Here is a 19,121-nt window from a genome sequence, read left to right on the forward strand (position 1 = left end):
GCAGCTAAGTGATTACTGGTGTGCTTTTCGGGTGAATCATTCCCTCGGACAGTAATGTCAAAGTGCCAATTCAGAGGCAGAAGGTGCTGATGGCACAGCAACACTGAAGTCCAGAAACTGTGAGCAAATTAGGTGACATTTTGTGAGTTGGGGAATGTGGAATAGTGATGAAACTGCAATACAATACAATCTAGGTGCAGAAATAGGCCATTTGGCCCATCAGGTCTGTTCTACCATTCAATGAGATCATGGGTGATCTGATAATCCTCATCTCCACTTTAATGCCTTATTCCATAACAATTGATTCTGGTACAAATTTAAAAATTCTCTTCCAGCTTTGAATATACTTAATGACCCAGCCTCGACTGCCCTCTGTGGTAAAGAATTCCGTAGATTGGCCACACTCTGACAGAAAAATATAACCATCTCTGTCTTAAATAGGCCACAGTCATTGTGACACTATGCCGTCTGGTCCTATATTCTCCTGTAAGGTTAAACAACCTCTCCTCATCTACCCTGTCAAGCCCCCGAAGCATCTTGTATATTTTAGTAGGTTCTCCTATTCTTCTAAACTCCAATGGATACAAACCCAACCGACTTAACACTGCCAAGATAGTTTACTGAAATGGTAAGCAACTGGAAGGTTGGGAAAATTTCTACAGACAGGTGTTCTGCAAAATGGTCATCACGCAGTCTGCATTTGATCTTGTCGATATAAAGACACCACATTGTGACCAACAAAAGTACAAGTAAACAACATCTTCGCCTGGAAGTTGGATTTGAGGCAGTGCACATTGAGGAGAGTGGAGGTGAATGGGCGTGCTACACTATCTTAAATTTGTGTAAGGTGCTCTGGGAGACAAGAGGGGGTGTTAGGAGTGATGGAGAAATGAGTCAGGATGTCATGAGGTGAACAGTTCCTGCAGAATGCTGACAGCAGAGGGATGGAAAGTGAAGACAATTGTTGTTCTAGAAATGGGTCTGATCTGGAACTCTGCTTCCTGACATCTTTTCTTACAATTCCTTGTATATGTTTAATCAAGTCCATTAAAAAGAATGTGAACCAATGTTTTACCACATCAACTTGAGTTAGTAGGAGGCTTCAGTCCTCCAAGTGCATTGTTTGGAACATGGAAGAAGCAAGTAGTTTTTACAAAAATAATAGCTTTGTTACCAATCATCTATAAACACTACTAAGTATCATCACAGAGCTTAGTAATAAAACCTCATCGCAAAAATGCAGCTGCTTACCACAGAAGAGTGCTTGTGCAACACTGCACTCGGCAAGAGAAACGGTCTTAGCATTGAACAACTTCGTGTGTTGCAAAGATCTTGTTCAATTAAAATTATAGTTGTGTGTCTCAAAAAAATCATTAAAGTTACTGTACAGAGCAGTTTAAAATAACTCAATTAAGGAGGCAAAAGGGTTAGGAACTGGCTTTTTTTTCAATCAATTTGGAGGGAGATGTTTCACACACCTGTACAACAGGTAGAAAGGTTACAGCGTCACAAGAATCTCATACGACCTGATTGGTGAACGTGTGTGTACGTAATAATGCTTCAAACGCGCAACGTGAGCGTGCGCGGCAGCGGGAGGAAAGGCGGGGATTGAAGCTGTTGCTCTCTGCTGATTGGCTGGTCGCGGTTTGAACGGAAGGCGAGGTTCGGGACCGTTAGCGATGGTTCGGCGCGCACCGCCGCGGAAGAGCTTGCAGTCGGTGTTGAAGAAATACAAACCGCAGCTGCGGCTCAGCAAGGACATTTACATCATGGTGAGCTTGCTCGTCAGATTGGAATAAGCCTTAAGTCCATCCCTTCCCGAGTCTCTGGTTCCAGCTCTACAACTCTACTTTAACTCGAGTATCAGCAGGTTAGAATGACCAGTCCACCCTTCGCTGTCCGAGTGCTTGGACTAACATCGCTGTGTCCGGGGAGCACGCCTATTCTCCCAGTTTCCCGGAAGGGGAAAGGGTTGTTCTGCCTGCCTTGTTTGATGACTTTTTTCTGTTGGCCTAACCTACCAATGGTTTCCTTGCCCATCCCTCCTCTTCCTCACTTATTCATCATTCTGCCCCATTTCAGGCCACCACTCAGTCAGCCTCAGATGGAGGAGGGGTATCTTGTGGGTATGTTGCTGTTGAGAGTGATTCCTGACGCTCACTGTTACCATTGCACTTGGCGTCCATGTGATGGACTCCACAGTTTGACTGGGTGTAAGGGGTGGAGTGGAATTTTTAGGGGAAAAAGTGGGGCTGAGAGGTTTGGGGGAATATTCCAGAATTTGGAGCCTGGTTTGCTGAAGGGGCTGGACAGCAGTGATGAGGCTATTAAAATCCAAAAGATCAGAATCAGAGGATTACAGGTATCTTGGAGGATTGTTGTGTTTTGGATGATTACCCATATGGCGAAGTCACACAAGGACTTAAATACAGAGTTGCACACTCCTAAAACTGAAATTGACTTGACAGGATAAAGTTGGACAACATTGTGCTGAATGAAACAGACAATTGAAATGATGATGTAGCAAAATCAGAATATCAAATATGATACCAAGGTTGCGAACAGACTGATGTAATCTCTGACTGTGCCCAAGAAGTGGAATGGAGTTGGTGTGAGCTTGGCATGGGAATTGAAAATAGAGACATTCAGCAAGGAAACAGACCCTTTGCTCCAACTCGTCCATGATGACCATGCTTCCCAAACAAAACTAGGCCCACTTGACTGCGTTTGGCCCATATCCCTCCAAACTGTTTCTATTTATGTACCTGTCCAAATGTCTAAAATGTTGTAACTGTACCTGCATCTACGACTATCTCTGGCTGTTTATTGGACATACGAACCACCCTCTGTGTGAAGTTGTCCCACTGGTCCCTTTTAAGTTTTTCTCCTCTCACCTTAAAAATACACACTGTAGTTTTGAAATCCCTCACCCTAGGGAAAAGTCCTTTGGTCACCCCTTAACTTCCAAAGCTCCCGTGAAAAAAGCTCCAGCCTCCTTTTATAACCCTCTCCAATTTAATAATATCCTTCTTATAGCAGGATGACCAGAACTGTGCATAGTACTCCAAAAATAGCCTCACCAATGCCCTGTACATTTTTAACGTGCTGTCCCAACTCCTTCTCAGTGGTCTGACCAATCAAGTTTGCTAAATGTTTTCTTAACAACCTCTTAATGCCACTTTCAAAGAGATACATACCCGAACCCTTGTGTTCAACATCACTGCCTGGGGTCCTGCCGTTAGTTGTATAAGTCCCTGACCTTGTTTGCTTTATCAAAATGCAATATCTCATTTATCCAAATTAAACTCCATCTGTCACTCCTCAGCCTATTGGTCCAATTGGTCAATATCTGTTGGTAATCTTAGATAAGCTTCACTGGTGACTATACCAACAGTTTTGTCATCTTCAAACTTAATAATCATTCCTCCTAACTTTTTATCTGTACCATTTATATAAATGACTAAGAACAGTGGACTTAGCATTGATCCTTGTGGAGCATTGCTGGTCACAGGCCTCCAGCCTGAAAACAACCCTCCACCCACTCTGTCTCTTAATATTGAGCCAATTTTGTATCGAATTGGCAAGCTCTCACTGAATCCCACGCAATCTAACTTTACTATCCAGTCTACCATGCGGAATCTTGTTAAAGGCTTTACTAAAGTCCATGTAGACAGTATCTACTGCTCTGTTGTCATCAATCTTTTTGACTATGTCCTCAAGAAAACTTAACCATGTTTGTAAGATAATTTCCTATGCACAAAGCCATACTGAATATCCCTAATCAGTCCTTGCCTCTCCAAATGTATGGAAATCCTATCTATCAGAATCCCCTCCAACAATTTACCCACCACAGATGTCAGACACACCAAGGGACAGTTCACAAATGTCTCCTTTCAGCCTTTCTTAATTAAAAGCACAACATTAGCGAAGTTCTTGTTCCCTGGTATCTCACCTGTAGATGATACAAATAACTCTGCTAGGGGCCCTGCAATTTCTTCTCTAGCTTCAAACAAAATCCTGGAATATAATCAATCAGGTCCCAGTGATTTATCCACCTTTACATCATTTATGACCTCCAACACCTTCTCTTCTGTAAGGTGGACTGTTTTCAAGACATCAATATTTAATTCCCCAAGTTCCCTAGCCTCCATGCCCTTCTCCACAGTAAAAAGTGATGCAAAATATTTGTGTTGTATCTCTCCCTTCTGTGGTTCCATTCACAGATGACCTCGTTGATCCTTGTGGCCCTGTCCTCTCCCTAGTTTCTGTTTTGCTCTTAATGTACTTTGTAGAATCTGTCTTTAACATTGTCTGTTAAGGCTGTCTCATTTTTCCTTTTTGCCCTTCTGATTTCACTGTTAAGAATGCCTCTACATCCTTTATACTCTTCAAGAGGCCCACTTGATTCCAGTTGTCTATCCTAACCGATGCCTCCTTATTATTTTTGTCTAGATCCTCTATATAATGGCTTCAGGCTTCCCACTTCTTAATTGAGGGAAATATCTGCTCATTCTCTCCTGGTACATCCAGTGCTAAGTGAGTAAGTGATTGAGTAAGAGTCTTACTGAGGACTATGGCATTTGCAGTGATAGCGAAAGTGTGTTTGAAGAATCAGCAGCTTCTGAACTGCTGTGATAAAGGGAGGGCTAAAGGGTTATCATTTTGAAGTGCAGTTCTTATGAAAATTGTGGATAGCTTACTTTCCAGGGATGGATAGCGGGGGAGGTGGGACAAGGAAAGGTGATGTGGCGGGTGAGTAATAAAAAGAACTGATCAAAAATGGTCTTATTTGTAAAAGGTTGTGTTGGATCATGGAGTGTATCCAAGCGGTTCTTCAGATTTGGTTAAATGTGGTTCAGAGAAGACGCAACAACACAAGTGTACTTGAATATGAACATTTATTAAGTAAATAAAAAGAAAGGAAAGAGAAATAAGCCTTGCGCTCTTCTGCCCATCGGGGACCCCTCAATTGACTGCTGGTCTGGAGGCTTGGGTTCATTCCTGGCACCGCTTGCGATCCCAATCCGAGGTGAAGTCGAATTACTTGGAATGAAACGCTTTCTGTTATGCATTGTAAAAAGCAGTAAGTACAGAAGAACATTTACAGAAAAATACATTGATTGTGCCATCTTTGGATTGTACAGGAATATTCACAGGACTCCTTCAAGGTCATGTAGCTGTCAAATATCATCAATTTTAGCCCATCCTGTATATAAGCACAGTTGGATAATCAAGAATGTGAAATGACAAGATCAAAGATGTACTTGTGAACATTGAAATTGGAGCTTACATGGCAGGAGAAAGTTAGGGAGGACAAGAGGACAGCGATCTGAAAGAGAGAACATTGGTGAGTTGCAATAGAGGGTGAAATCACTGAAAATTAGAAGTCATTTGGAGCTGAAAAGGAAGGCAGAACAGATATTCAGGTGACACACTGTATTTCGGAGTTTAGTAGAGAATAATTTTTGTTTGATGGAAAAGGTGAGAAGAGTGGAGCAAGGTGAGATGGTCAAAGGAGGTGAACGTGGCAGAAGAATAGGATGTCAGGCCACTGGTGCTAACTGCCACATTGCCACTATAATAGCCTTGACGGGCAAGTGTTGGGATGTGTAATCAGATGGGAGGCTTTATTAAGGGAGAAAGATGTTATCTCCCCAAACTAGATTTCTGTAAGGCTTTAATATTGATGCAGTTGTCCACAAAATTCATGGATGATTAAGTCTTGTGAACAAGCAAATGGATGTTTTTGAGGAATTGTGCAGAAAGATGATGAGTCTTGATGGGCTGGCAGTGACCAAAGGTCAGGAGTGGGAGTTGAGTTGGACAGGAAGAAGATTCACAAAATTAGTTCCCAGAAGCACACTGGGTCAAACGGTTGATATGTAAGTGGGTTAAGCTAGCTTAGGGTCGCTGCTCATAATGAGCAAGCTTCAAGTGTCTTGATGCAACATTGGAGGATGATGAGACACTGGGGGAAACTGGAGGCTTGTTTAATGGAAGGGTCAAGCCCAGGGTAGCAAGAAGAGAACAAGAATGTTGAAGACAACATTTGGAGAGCTACTTGGTAGAAGTGAAAGAATTCTCCACAGTTGAAGAGTCTAGGAGGTGTTGCTGGAGAAGTGGCATGTTTAGAAATCAGTCTCCCTTTAGGTTCTCATACCTCTCTTTGGTGACCAGGGTGCAGTGTTTGGCGTCAAGCTCTCCCAAAGTATCAACAGGCAGTGGTATTATTTGCTTGTAGCTGAGATTAGTTCAGAAATACCAGGTCACACCCGCATCTTGGGCCAAATTATGTCTGCGCTCCTGCAAGGGACATTGTAAGGGATGTAGTTTTCATATGTTGCCGTTAGGGTACAGCCAGATGATAGCTTTCCTCCTGTTGAGGAGACTTGCAAGTTTGATTTTTTTTTAACCTTTGCTATGAACCAATGATGCCGGCTGAAAATGAAGAGCAAGTTAAAAACAGAAAGCTCTCTTCACCCACACTAGACCTATCACATTTACCTGCTGGACACAGTTGTATAGATAGTCTGGAGAAGCTGCAGCACTCCTTAAGTCAGCAAAGACTAACAGGAGATTTAATGGATGCCTTTTAAAGTATTTGGAATAAATAAAAAGCTTTCCGCGTTTTAGTTGATTGAGCGAAGAATAGGAGACAATACCAACCACTTGGAAGTTTTGTATCCCTTGGAAGGCCCTACTGTGAAGATCAGTTTCCTTTTAGGGAGAGAAATGTGCCATCCTTGTCTGGTTAGGCCTACATGTGACTTCAGACCCACAGCGATGTGTTGATTCTTAACTGCCCTTTGTTGAGCAGCACTTATTGTCCAGTTTCCCCACATGCCAAGAACAAAGTTTTTAAAAGAACTCTTAACAAACAGAACTTCAACCTTACAATTTAACTTAGTGTGCTCCAATGCATGGTGTCATTAAAGACGATTGCAGACAGCTGTTTGCTTATGTATGGAGTTGGCGATATGTGAATGCATGGAAGTGATATTACTCCAGTTGGGATAACAAAGTGTGGAGCTGGATGAACACCTCCGCTTGGTTTCCCCAATGTAGAGGAGGCCACAACGGGTATAGCGGATGCAGTATACCACATTGGCAGATATGCAGGTGAACATCTGCTTGATGTGCAAAGTCATCTTGGGGCCTGGGATGTGGGTGAGGGTGGAGGTGTGGGGGCAAGTGTTGCACTTCCTGCTGTTGCAGGGGAAAGTGCCGGGTGTGGTGGGGTTGGAGGGGAGTGTGGAGCGGACAAGGGAGTCACGGAGAGAGTGGTCTCTCCACAAGGCAGACAAGGGTGGGGATGGAAAAATGTCTTTGGTGTTGGGGTCGGATTGTAGATGGCGGAAGTGTCAAAGGATGATGCGTTGTATCCAAAGGTTGGTCGAGTGATATGTGAGGACGAGGGGGATTCTCTTTTGGCAGGCATTGCAGGGACGGGGTGCTTTGCAGAACACCTATGCTCGGTTTGCAATAAACAACTGCACCTCCCAGTCGCGAACCGTTTCAACTCCCCCTCCCATTCCTTAGACCACATGTCCATCCTGGGCCTCCTGCAGTGTCACAATGATGCCTCCCGAAGGTTGCAGGAACAGCAACTCGTATTCCACTGAGGAACCCCTCCCCCCCACTGCATCCCAAAACCAGCCCAACTCATCTCCACCTCCCTAACCTGTACTTCCTCTCACCTATCCCCTCCTTGCACCTCCATTTCCTCCCTCCTAACCTCATCCCGCCCCCTTGACCTGTCCATCCTCCCCAGACTGACCACCTATCTCCTCACCTATACATCCCCTCCCTACCTCCTCACCTATACTCACCTCTGCAGGCTCCATCCCCGCTGCTTCAACTTGTCTGACTCCTCTCCACCTATCTTCTCTATTCACCTTCGATCCGCCTCTCCCCTCTCTGCCTCTTTATTTCGGAACCCTCTTCCCATTCCCCCCTTTTCTGACGAAGGGTCTAGGCCTGAAACGTCAGTTTTTGTGCTCCTTAGATGCTGCTTGGCCTGCTGTATTCATCCAGCTCCGTGCTTTGTTATCTCGGATTTTCCAGCATCTGCAGTTCCCATTATCTCTGATACAATTTTACTCCAATTGGGATCTGATGAGTGATTCAGAAGGGTTTTGCTTATCTTCCCTGTTTTTGTATTGCATTTATATTGTGTTTCTGTCTTCTGACTCTTGTGGGATGTCACTGGCCATCAAAGTGCGCGGTGACTGGGTTATATGACTCTACTCATAACAGCACAATTCAATTTGTGCATTAACAAGTATCAGAAATTCTAGATTGAAATTTAGACATCTTGTATTCTAACTAAGTGTTCTAATTCTGTACATAATGGTACACAATGGTCCATCTAATGGTAACATTGACTTTAAATGTTGTCTCTAACATCTGACTTGCTGTGGTGCAATACTAAAGGGATTTTGAGTGTTTATTGTTGTTGGTGTTTAAATTGAATAAACAATGTTTTAGTGGTTTTTTTTGAGAAAGATCAACTTGCAAGAATCTGTTTTTATATATTCTAATTGTATGAACAATTGATGAAATTTAGTTGTGTCACCCGTGCCTTATTTTTATTATATGCTTACGGTTAGAACTAAAGACCTGCACTTACACACAGATTAAATCTGTGTGAAACTATTGCAAGTGTAAATTTTGAATTCAATTTAGCCAAGAGGAGGTGTGTTAACAAGAAGGCAAAGTCTGAAATGATTTTCTGTTCATAATATTGCCCCATCTATATGAAAGATAATATCTGTTGATTAGCTTGCTAAGTCATTGTGATGTATAAAAGCCACTAGTTTGGGTTATGCATAGAAATTTCTTCCCCATTTTCCTAGCTGCTGTTTAACTATTCATTCTAACAAGATTCTTAAAAAAAATTTAATTGTATAGGTGCATTTAAACTGTCTCTTGTTCCTTCATCGTTTGGCATTGGAGGCTCGGACTAAAGCTGTTGAATCAAAAAGTTCTACCATTCAACCAAAGCATGTCAAGGAAGTGGCAAAGGTAAGCCAAACATGTTTTTTTAAATTGCAATAATGTATTTAATATTAATCTCATTAGTGTGGCATAACTTTTTTATTAGGTATATTAATTATTCTTTATGGGGCATTGATATCGGTGGACATTGTCCAAAAATCTTGACAATGGTTTATTGAAATATTAATGATAACATCTCGCCTTTAATATGAATGATAAGGATCTAAACATTCTTTGCTCATTACCTCAATACTGTTTATTTGAACTGAAAAATAATTTCTCCTAAACTGTTTTGTTTTCTTCTTTTGCTAATATTGGGGCAAAGATTGGCAAGGCTATGAAATATTTACTTTCACAGGGGAGATTCCTTCAATCTAATTTCTGTGGATGGTCTAGTTAAGCCACTCGCTGCACAGTAGTATGGAATGATTGGCTTTCTGTATCATAATTTTGAGATCCTCTGTATTGTTAAGTTGCAAAATTCTTACGTTTTACTTGAACACCATGCTTCACTCTGCAACACAACGTTGACTCTAGTCTAATTTCGGCCACAACTTCACCTTATTTCTGGTTTAAAAGGAGATGGTTCATTCCAGTAACACACACTCATTGCCATCTTGTGCTCTTTTGTAACTTGAGTGGTAGGTGATGACATTGGATCGCTGGTTGAGTGAGATTCCCACAGAGATCCAGGTGAAAATTAATCGGGGGGGGTGGGGTCGAAATTTAAAATCCCACCACAGCAACTCGTGGAATTTAAATTTGATTTAATAAGACAAGAATTGAAAGCTAATCTCAGTAATGAAACTCTCTACCAAATTGGACCTGGACTCCCCATGTTCCTCAATAGTGACTAGGGATCTGTACAAAACTTTTTTTTTTAACCTAATGATGAGCAATGTCCTGAGAAATTGGGTAATTCTACTTGTTGATCAGAATGGCCTTGAGTAACTCTGGATTTTGGTGTAACTTTTATCCTTCATGATGAAGCATTGGCTGATGAACAGCCATTTTTGACTATCTGGAATCCTAAATGCAGAATGTGACAGTTGGGGTGAGGGAAGAAGGATATGGTGGTAAGCAAGAGGGTCGTAGAGGTCTTATCAGATCGCAAGCTATAAATGTTATGATTAGAATGAGATTAGATTTGAGAAGACATACAAGGTCGGAACATAACGTTATCCTGAATGTACTCCATTACAGTAGATGCCAAAGCATTAATCATGTGAAATAGAGCACCATCGTTTCCAGAGGATTTAAGAATGCTATACTTTGCCCTAGTTCTCTGCCACTTTTTCATGACAAAAGATTGAAATATCTGTGTTGGATTGTTGGACATTAGATATATACCAAAAGTATGCAGAGCAGCAAAAGGTGGTTAAAAGAAAAGCAGGGTCATCAGGCATGAGGGATTGAACTGGATTCTGAATGTTCCGCATGTACCCTAATTGCTGATGGGTGAACGGGGAGGTGTGGAAAATTGAGGAAGGTGATGTTGGTGTAAGTAATGTTGTTTGGAAATACACTTGCTGACCATAACCGCTTGTGAAGTCATTGAACTTTTCTCAGCATTGCAGAGAGCTCCTTTTGGATCAGATTCAGGGAATTAACCTTTGTTACCATCTTCCCCCATTTCCTTCTTGGGGGACTCATTGAGAACTTCCAGGCCCACTCTGGAAACCAAGCTTAGTTCCTCCATTTCACTTCTGTTACCTAAAGCTTCCAGACACATATCCAGAAACCCAAAGACCCACTTTGGCTTGTTGCTCTCTTTTATCTTCCAGCCATGGCTTCCAGAGATGGTGCAGCTCCTGTTAGATGAGTGCAATTCTCCATCAAATAGCACTAGCCTTTTAAGAGATTCCAGACATGTGTGCATCGTACTAGCCATGTAAATACCTCACTACCTTGCTGTGAATGCTATTATTTGGCAGCACACTTAATGTCCATGTTGGAGTTGTTTAGATGAGGAAGGAGCGCGAAAAGGTAGGATATTATCTGCCTCAACATGACAAGATGAAGACCAATAACGCATCATGATCTCCATGTGCAATACCTGGTCTAATCCAATTTTGTTTTTTGGTCCTTGAACTTTACAAATTTGAAGAAATGCGTTTGGTTGGTTTACTTGCCTCTTTTTGCATAGTTATTAAAAGGAAGAAATGGGTAACTAATCAGTCAGTCAAGCTATCCACTAAAGTAATATAACCCAGATGAAGTTGAATAGGGGAGCTGACTATCAGGGGTGTGCATTTTGTATAGATCCAGTACTCTGATTTCCATTTTTTCTGCTTTGTCCTTCAAGCAGTATTTTGAACTAGACACTTAAGGAATTAATTAGTTCAGAATACCCTCTAGGTTGTCTATAATTGTTGTAACCTTTGAATTTGAATTTATGAAGTAAGGTTAGTGGCCCTAAATAGTATGTGGTAAGTGACTTAACCTGAGCACTGCTTTTGATTAAGTAAGCTATAGTTAAAAACGATGGTTTTAGTGATTCATCTACCTTGTATTGCAATTTATGGTAATTTGAAAGTATAAACTTCTTATTGAAAACAGTTCTATTTTCTCTTTTCTGTTACAGCTAATTTTGATCATATATTTAGCCCAAAATTTTAGATACATCAGCTTTGTTACGTATCTGTAAATAAAAAAAGTACATTTAAGTACCATCTTTTTTGGTTGAGCATATTTCCAGACATAAAAGAAAGATAAATATTTTACATACCTGCTGTAAGGAAAATGATTTCCTAATTTTGTGAATGGTATTTTTGTAATCAATAGTACAAACTAATTCTAAACTTGAAAAGATTCAAAGGCTTAAATTTGATTTAATGAAATTTACAGAAATTGCTTTAAAAATAATTTTTGTGTAATACATACATTACAACAGTAAGCACAAGCCATAAACGAGAACTGTAAAGAAAGGGGTCAAACAATTTTTATCAGTTTCCTCTCAAATAAAATAATAACTATCTCATAGCCCTGCTATAAAAAGTGACACTGGCTGCTGTCCTCCCTGACGTTCTACCACGCGCAGATTTTTTTTTGTTGTTCTTATTCTTCCTGAAGTTGTTTCAAATGTTGAGCATTTTTTAAATAAAATGGTTTTTCAACTGGATCAGCACTTTTCTGGCAACACATTATAGAATTAGTTCTCATCTCATGTGGCTTTGCCACAAACTATCTCTGTAAACTTCTAAATCCGAATTGAATTATTGGTCCCATTAAATGAACAGTTTTCTCATTTTGAGTGGTCTCTTTCTCTGCTGTGATCATTTCACTCTGTCCTTGCCACTCCCCTACCTTTTCCTGAACCATCTCCCCAGTATACTTGGGCAATGCGGGATTGAATGGCCTCCCACTTTCTCTTTGCTGTGTTTGATGGTAAGTGAGAACAAAAGATGTTTGCGAATTCAAAGAACAACTTAACTGTTTACATGCTATGATTAGAAAAGAAAGTGTGTCTTGATTTTTATATTGAAAAGCAACCAGTATTTATTGTGTAAGCTGCTTTAAATAATATAAAAAATAGTCCACATACATCAGGGCACACGTCAATAGGTTAAGGTAGAAGGATAGATAAAGTAATTCTTTTAAACTCCAGTACAGGTTGAAGTGATATGATTCTTGTAGACTGAATTCAGTAGTCCTTCTGTTTGGTGTTGAGACATTTGAAACACATAGGTGAATGACCTAATTGGCATTCTGGAGATAGTAGCTATTGGGTTGAGTTCATTGACCAACCATGTGCCACTGAAAATCTTTAATCAGTAGATAGTATTCAATCTTAATTTGGATGCAGGAAGAGAGATTCATACACAGGAGTCTTGCTAGTTTGATGTGTTTTCTGTGTTTGTCTGTGGTCTAGAGCAAGCACTTTCTTAAATGTAGTTAGCTGGTTTGTCACATGATCAACCCTTTACAACTGACCAGTGATCATAAAAATGATCATGCCTGGTGTAGTCCAGATGGATGGTTTTGACTCAATTTCGATTATGGGTGGGATAGGTTTCTTTCTAAGCCAGAGTTCAATTTTAGAATAAGTCAGCTCCAGAGAGATGATTATCTTGATGTTTTCTGAATTGGTTAGGAGGTAATCCCGCTCGCTCGTCCAAAGTAAATGTTTCTGCTAGAGTTTTCAAACCAATTGACTTCCCTGGATGGCTTCTTTGGAATTAGTTCTGTACACTGCCATATTCAGCCAGCTTAGCTGTAATTTCAAGTCACGGGAATGTTGGTTTAGTTTCTGTAAAATTAAATCTGGCTAATGAATTCATAAAACCACTTGCTTTATAAAGCATGTAATTGTGACACCAATGTCAGCTAAGGATTTTTTTTTGGTCACAAACACAGAAAATACTGGAAAAATTCAACAAGTCTGATTGCATCTGTGGACCGAGAAACAGTTAATATTATCAAGTCTGTTATGCCTGTTCAGAGCTTGCAATTCTGAAGAGCAGTCACATCAGATTTGAAACATTAACACTGTTTCTCTCTCAACAGATATGATAGGTATCACTTCTTCCTAACCAGCAGAGGAGACCACATGACCAGACCTTGCCTGCCTGGTCTGTAGTTGCGATTAGGGTAGTGTGGTTTTTATAGTTGGAGGACAGACAACGATGCTGTAAGACGGTCAGTGACCTCTGTACTTTGCATTGGTGATGACCATCTTCTCGCTGCTTCCTTGTGCATACTGACTCTGCTACTGCACCCACCTCCTGCCAAAGCATGTGGTAAACGATTCTGTCAGTTCTGTGCATAATCAGCCCTCACTTGCTTTCATCATACCCCATACACCAGAGTACTAACCCTGAATAGCATCTGCTGCCTATTGACTTAATTAATCTCTTCCCTCCACCTACACCAGCTGCTTTCATCTCACTTGCTCACAGTTTCACTTCCTTTGTCATATTGCTGTCGAAAACATCCATTAACAGTGTAGAGAGAGCCAGTCTGGCTGATGGAGTGCATGATATTCATCTGCTCACCCACTGTTACTGGTGGGACTTTCATCATGTGATGATACTGAAATCTCCATGCCGTGGCACCCTTGAATGTTGCTGTGCTGCTCTCCTATTATTATCATGACATTTTTCATGAGCCTGAGCGTCTACCTCTCTTTTTTTTGTGATTCATTCTCATGTGGCTTAGGCACTAATGCAACCTGCCTAGTCACCACTATCAAACGAACAACCATGCCAGATGACATCTCCCTTTCTGAGGAAGGAGGCACTAGTGCTGTTTGATGCATTGCCTCCCAAAACCAACCACCTCAGATACTGACAGTTTGGTGGGTATAGCTGAGTTTGGAGCATCTGCTGGTGAGCACATCACTGCCACTCCTCTGCAGCTGTTTGGGTAAGGAATGCCCTTGGAGTGCTAGGGATGAGGCTCAACCCGAGCAGGAGAGGACTCCTGAAGCAGCCGTTGCCAGCTTCATGCAAATACATAAATTGACAAAGGAGCAGGAGGCAGGTTTGTTTGAGGCACTGGGCAGAATGACTAAAAGGTTGGAGAGCTCCAACAGTGCTGGGCATACCGCACCTCTTGTGCAACCATCTAGCTGTCTTCATGGGCAGGTTGTTGGATGTGCTGAAGAGCATGTCAACACACTCAATATCTGCTGAGTGTGCATATATGCAGGATATATACAGTGACCTGTACTCCATCACTCTAGCCATTGGTGCACCAGAAGTAAGATGACAGGGACTTGGAGGGATCTTGACCCCAGCTTAGGTGCACCTCTCTCAGAAGAAGAGGCGACTGGGCCTTCCACGTTCACCCTGTCTGCCACCATATGTCTCAGTTCAAACCGCCTGGGGCAAAACACATTCAGCACGTTTTCTTGACACAGGTACCCAGGGGCTGGCTGATCAAAACTCCAAGGCCAATTGGCTCCACTGTAGAGCACATTCCCTCCACCCTGCTGCAGAATCTGGTACTGCCCCTAGATATAATGTGAGGGAAAGGAGGGAGACAACCTTCTAATGGCACTTGGATGCCATGTGATGGCAAGCACATTCTCACCTTTGTAAATATCTGTTCACTTTTCATCAGCTAGGTGTGTGATTGTCATTCTAGTTAAAACTCAAACATCCAAAGTACAAAAGTTACACCTCCTTCGCACTAATTAATGTTTTATGGTTCAAGTTGTGAAGAGAGCAGCATCTTCACCATGCATAAGCAGTTGGCCTTGAAAAATAAGGTGGTCATGTTTGCCGCACGTGTGGCAGGCACACTGTGCTATTATGAGCTTAAATTAGCATCGGGCTGTATAGCAATGTGTCCATGCCCTTGACTGATGACCTCTGACTTCCAAGACAAGCTGTCTTGTTTCATTTCTTTGCTAAAAACAAGGCAAGACATAAGTATTGTGAGCTAAGATCTGACTGAAGTTGAAAAGTGTAAAAAGGCAAGGCAGAGATTCTGAGAGTATCCAATTAAGAATAAAACGCATGAGCCCTCAAAGAGCAATTGAAGAACTCTGAGATGCAGCCTGGCCTAATCCATGAGGTTCGCACCTGTCTCTGTTCATAAAGTAACAGCTCTGCAGAAGTAAGCCAGAACCTGAGGCTAATGCTCTAGGAATGTGGATTTGAATCCCATGTGGCAGTTAGTGAAATGTAAAGTTCAGTTTTGAAGAAAACTGGCACAATGGCACCATGTAACCACTGTTATGTCCTTTAGAGAAGGAAATCTGCTATCCTTGCCTGGTATGGCCTAAATGGGACTGCCGATCCAGAGTAATATAGTTGACTGTTAACTGTTCTTTTTAGCAATAAATGCTAGCCAGCAATATCTACATCTTTTAAATGAATATAGCTTGAAATTAATTGTCTAGCTGCAGTTGCCATTGGTGTTTGTGGCTTACTTGAACTGTTGCAGTTCATGTGGCACAGTAACACCCACAGTGCTGTAATAAGGAGTAGAAGCTAGGATTTTGAGCTACTGACCATGAGGGAGCAGTGATATTTCCAGGTCAGAATGGTGTACACTAACAAAGATGAGGCTGCTGTAAGGGAATTGAATGTTAATATGATAGGGAGCAAATCAGGTGAAGTGCTTTATCCTTGATAGTTGTGTTATTAAAGGTGATCTTTATCAGCAAGTGAAAAGTGTTCTATCACATTGCTGACTTTTGCCTTTTAGATGGAAGAACAGATATTGAATTAGGTGAGTAACATTACTATAGAATTCTCCAGTTTGTGGCTTGCTGTTGTAGGTGTAATACATGGGTGACTGGTTCAGTTAAATTTCCGTCAGTGCTTTTGTTGATGCTGTTAAAAGCCATGGATCAGAAGCTACATTGTCTCTTGTTGGAGGTGATTACCTCATTCATGTTACACAAATGTTACTTGCCCCTTGTCGCCTAAGTTTGAATGTTGCCTAGGCCTTGCTGCATGTGGGCGTAAGTTCTTCATTATCTAAAGAAAGGTAAATGAATCATAATACCAGAGGACCGTGTCTCCACTTCTGACTGGAAAGGTCATTGATGAAGCATTTGAAGATGTTTGGACCTGGGTCATTGTCTTGAGGGACACATTATCCTGGCTTGAGAGTATTGCTTCCAGCCATCCCATCTTCCTTGCTCTAGGTATGTCTACTTTTCATTGGACAGCTTATTCCCCCCTCTGATTTCCATTGACTACAGTTTTACTAGGGGTTTTAACAGTACAGTCAGTCAAAAGTCACTGCCTCAAATTTAACACAGAACACGTTTTTTGCGTGTTTAATGTAGACTGAAATGTAGTCTGGAACTGCGTGGTCAGTGTGAGTCCCAAAATGAACATCATTAGGTTGTCAGTAGCTGCCATTAATGTCCCCCTTTATGGCAACTTCCATCACTTTGATTTGTAAAGGATTGATTTTGGGGTATAATCAGTGATACTGGATTTGTCTGGATTTTGTGTAAAATATGGGCTTAGGTAATCTTTCATTTCATTATTTAGTATATGTGCCTTAACTTGTTTTAAACTATCATAGGACAAAATTGCAATTTTCTGATTTTAAATATTTGTGCGTGATCTTTGTATAATGATCTTAGACTGTTGTAATGCTCCTTTGATGGTTTTCCAATTGAATAAAATTTACTCCTGTAGAAATATTTTTGGTGACCTCTTAAGTTGTCATTGAGACATGACAACCTGTTCTCAGATCATTGTGTACAAAGCATAATGATAGATCATAAAACATACAAATTTCTTTGTGGTTGAGTATGTTTCTGTTTTTATTCACAGGTTGTTCTGAAGAAGAGTAGAGGCTGAAGAAAAGCAATGAATATATTATCAACTTTACTAAATCATTGTCAATTGAAGTATTGAATTTATGAAATCGAGGAAAGGAAAATCAATTTTTTGACAATATTTCTTTGTAATTGAAATAAGTATTTTTGTCGTATTCTTTAACTTTCAAAAAAAGTGATTTAATTAAATAGGTTGCTTTTAAAAGTATTCATTGATAAGAATAAATTACTTCAATTTTATGTTCTTTTGGATTCTGGGGGCAAACAAATAATTCCAGTTTCAGCCAAAGAAGTTTCTTGACTGATTTTGTTGGATCCATATTGGTTCCTACATACTATGCTGTGAAATCAATCACTGATCAAAAGATCCAATTTTTAACTTGACTGATTAAAATTTGTGTGTACAAAGCACAATTTATTGTAATTTTAAAAATGAGTTGTATTTTTATTTTGCTAAATAATACTTATATTTTTGAGTCATACAAACATGAGAAAATAGTGTGAAATCAATGGTGTTTGGATTTAGAAGCAGTCTGGTTAGAGGACTGAAAATTTTAACTTCCTCCAGCTTATAATTTTCATTTAATTATTTTTGGGTTATCTTGTTTTGAAAGCATTTAGAAAAAAAATTCAATTTTAAAAACTTTTTTTGGGTGACAAAGATTCTGGATGACTACGTAATGTAGTCAGAGTCAAATACATCAGAGTCAAGCTGACTGATTGATTAAATCTCAGAAGAATTGCAGTAATGCCCTGCCACCTCCTTTTTTATATTATCTAATGTATATTTGAATGAACATAACAATTTAATTTGAATTGTATGCAAGCATTATTCTGATGTGTGTTTTGCCTCTGGGAGAGTATCTTTTATCTGATGTTGCAATTGTAACACAAATTGAGATGTGGGTAAGATGGTATTAGATCACTGTGTGGGTGTGTAAATATGTATATGAAATGAGTCGGACCTTTTTATACCTTGAGGTTACATGCTATGACACAGTGATAGTATCATGACAGTCTCTTATAAGGGTGTGTGTACTAACCGAGACACAATGCAACATATGCAATTTTGTAGGCCCAAAGATTTTGAATAGTAACTGTTTCCCACTGCTGTCGGAATTTAACTAAAGAATATTGGAAAAGGAGCCTATTCCGATTAAATCATCATCCTCAACTTCTACGTAACTTTGAGTTGCATTCCCACTCCTGAAATTTAAGTAAACAGAATTACACTTGGATTTCACAAAGTAACTTATGGTCAGAAAAACAATTAAATTAGAGGCATTGACTTTGAAATAATTTTTGCATGATTAGTGCTGTAAATAAGTTTATGAAGCTAATTTTACATTGACACAGGGTATTGTTATGTTTCTTCATTCTATTTTTAATTTTATTTAAAAGTGTCAAAGAGGACTAGGTTTTTTCTTTAAAAAGAAAATTGGCATTTAGCTGTACAATGCTGTAAATAAAATCAAGAACTTTTTTGGCATGGATGCTTTGGGCATTGGGCAAGCCGTTGCTATTTTATCTAAGTTTTATGGACAACAGCTGATTTAAATGTAACAGTTCACCTCTGCTCTGCTGTGAAGCTTTGAGGCTGATATTTTTTATGTACACGCATTGATATGTAGTTCAGTGAAATTCTTAACGAAAGACATGGAATAAAAATAGTATATTCCCTTGAGGACACCAAAGACCAGCTTAATCCACAGTGAAATATCAATTTTGCCCTGGCAATATTACTGAAGAATTTATGAACCATAGCATTTCATCATTGTATAAGCCTCTATTTGACAGTCATGCTTATGCTGACTTTGAAAAAGTGGTTGTGCTTTGTCCCACGTGCCTGTTTTTTTTTTGACTGTAACTCTCAAAT

The 19,121-nt window shown here is 40.2% G+C and overlaps 1 protein-coding gene across 1 annotated transcript; it reads left to right on the plus strand.

Annotated features, from left to right (window-relative positions):
- Positions 1–1,641: 1,641 nt before the first annotated feature.
- cenpw (centromere protein W) lies at positions 1,642–17,678 on the plus strand. The gene is made up of 3 exons (XM_048531752.2): positions 1,642–1,772; positions 8,911–9,024; positions 17,241–17,678. Exons 1-3 carry the CDS (start codon positions 1,680–1,682, stop codon positions 17,265–17,267), a joined length of 234 nt encoding a protein of 77 aa, XP_048387709.1. The 5' UTR covers positions 1,642–1,679; the 3' UTR covers positions 17,268–17,678.
- Positions 17,679–19,121: the final 1,443 nt, after the last annotated feature.

The sequence above is a fragment of the Stegostoma tigrinum genome, chromosome 4, assembly GCF_030684315.1.
Source record: "Stegostoma tigrinum isolate sSteTig4 chromosome 4, sSteTig4.hap1, whole genome shotgun sequence".
Classification (NCBI taxonomy): domain Eukaryota; kingdom Metazoa; phylum Chordata; class Chondrichthyes; order Orectolobiformes; family Stegostomatidae; genus Stegostoma; species Stegostoma tigrinum.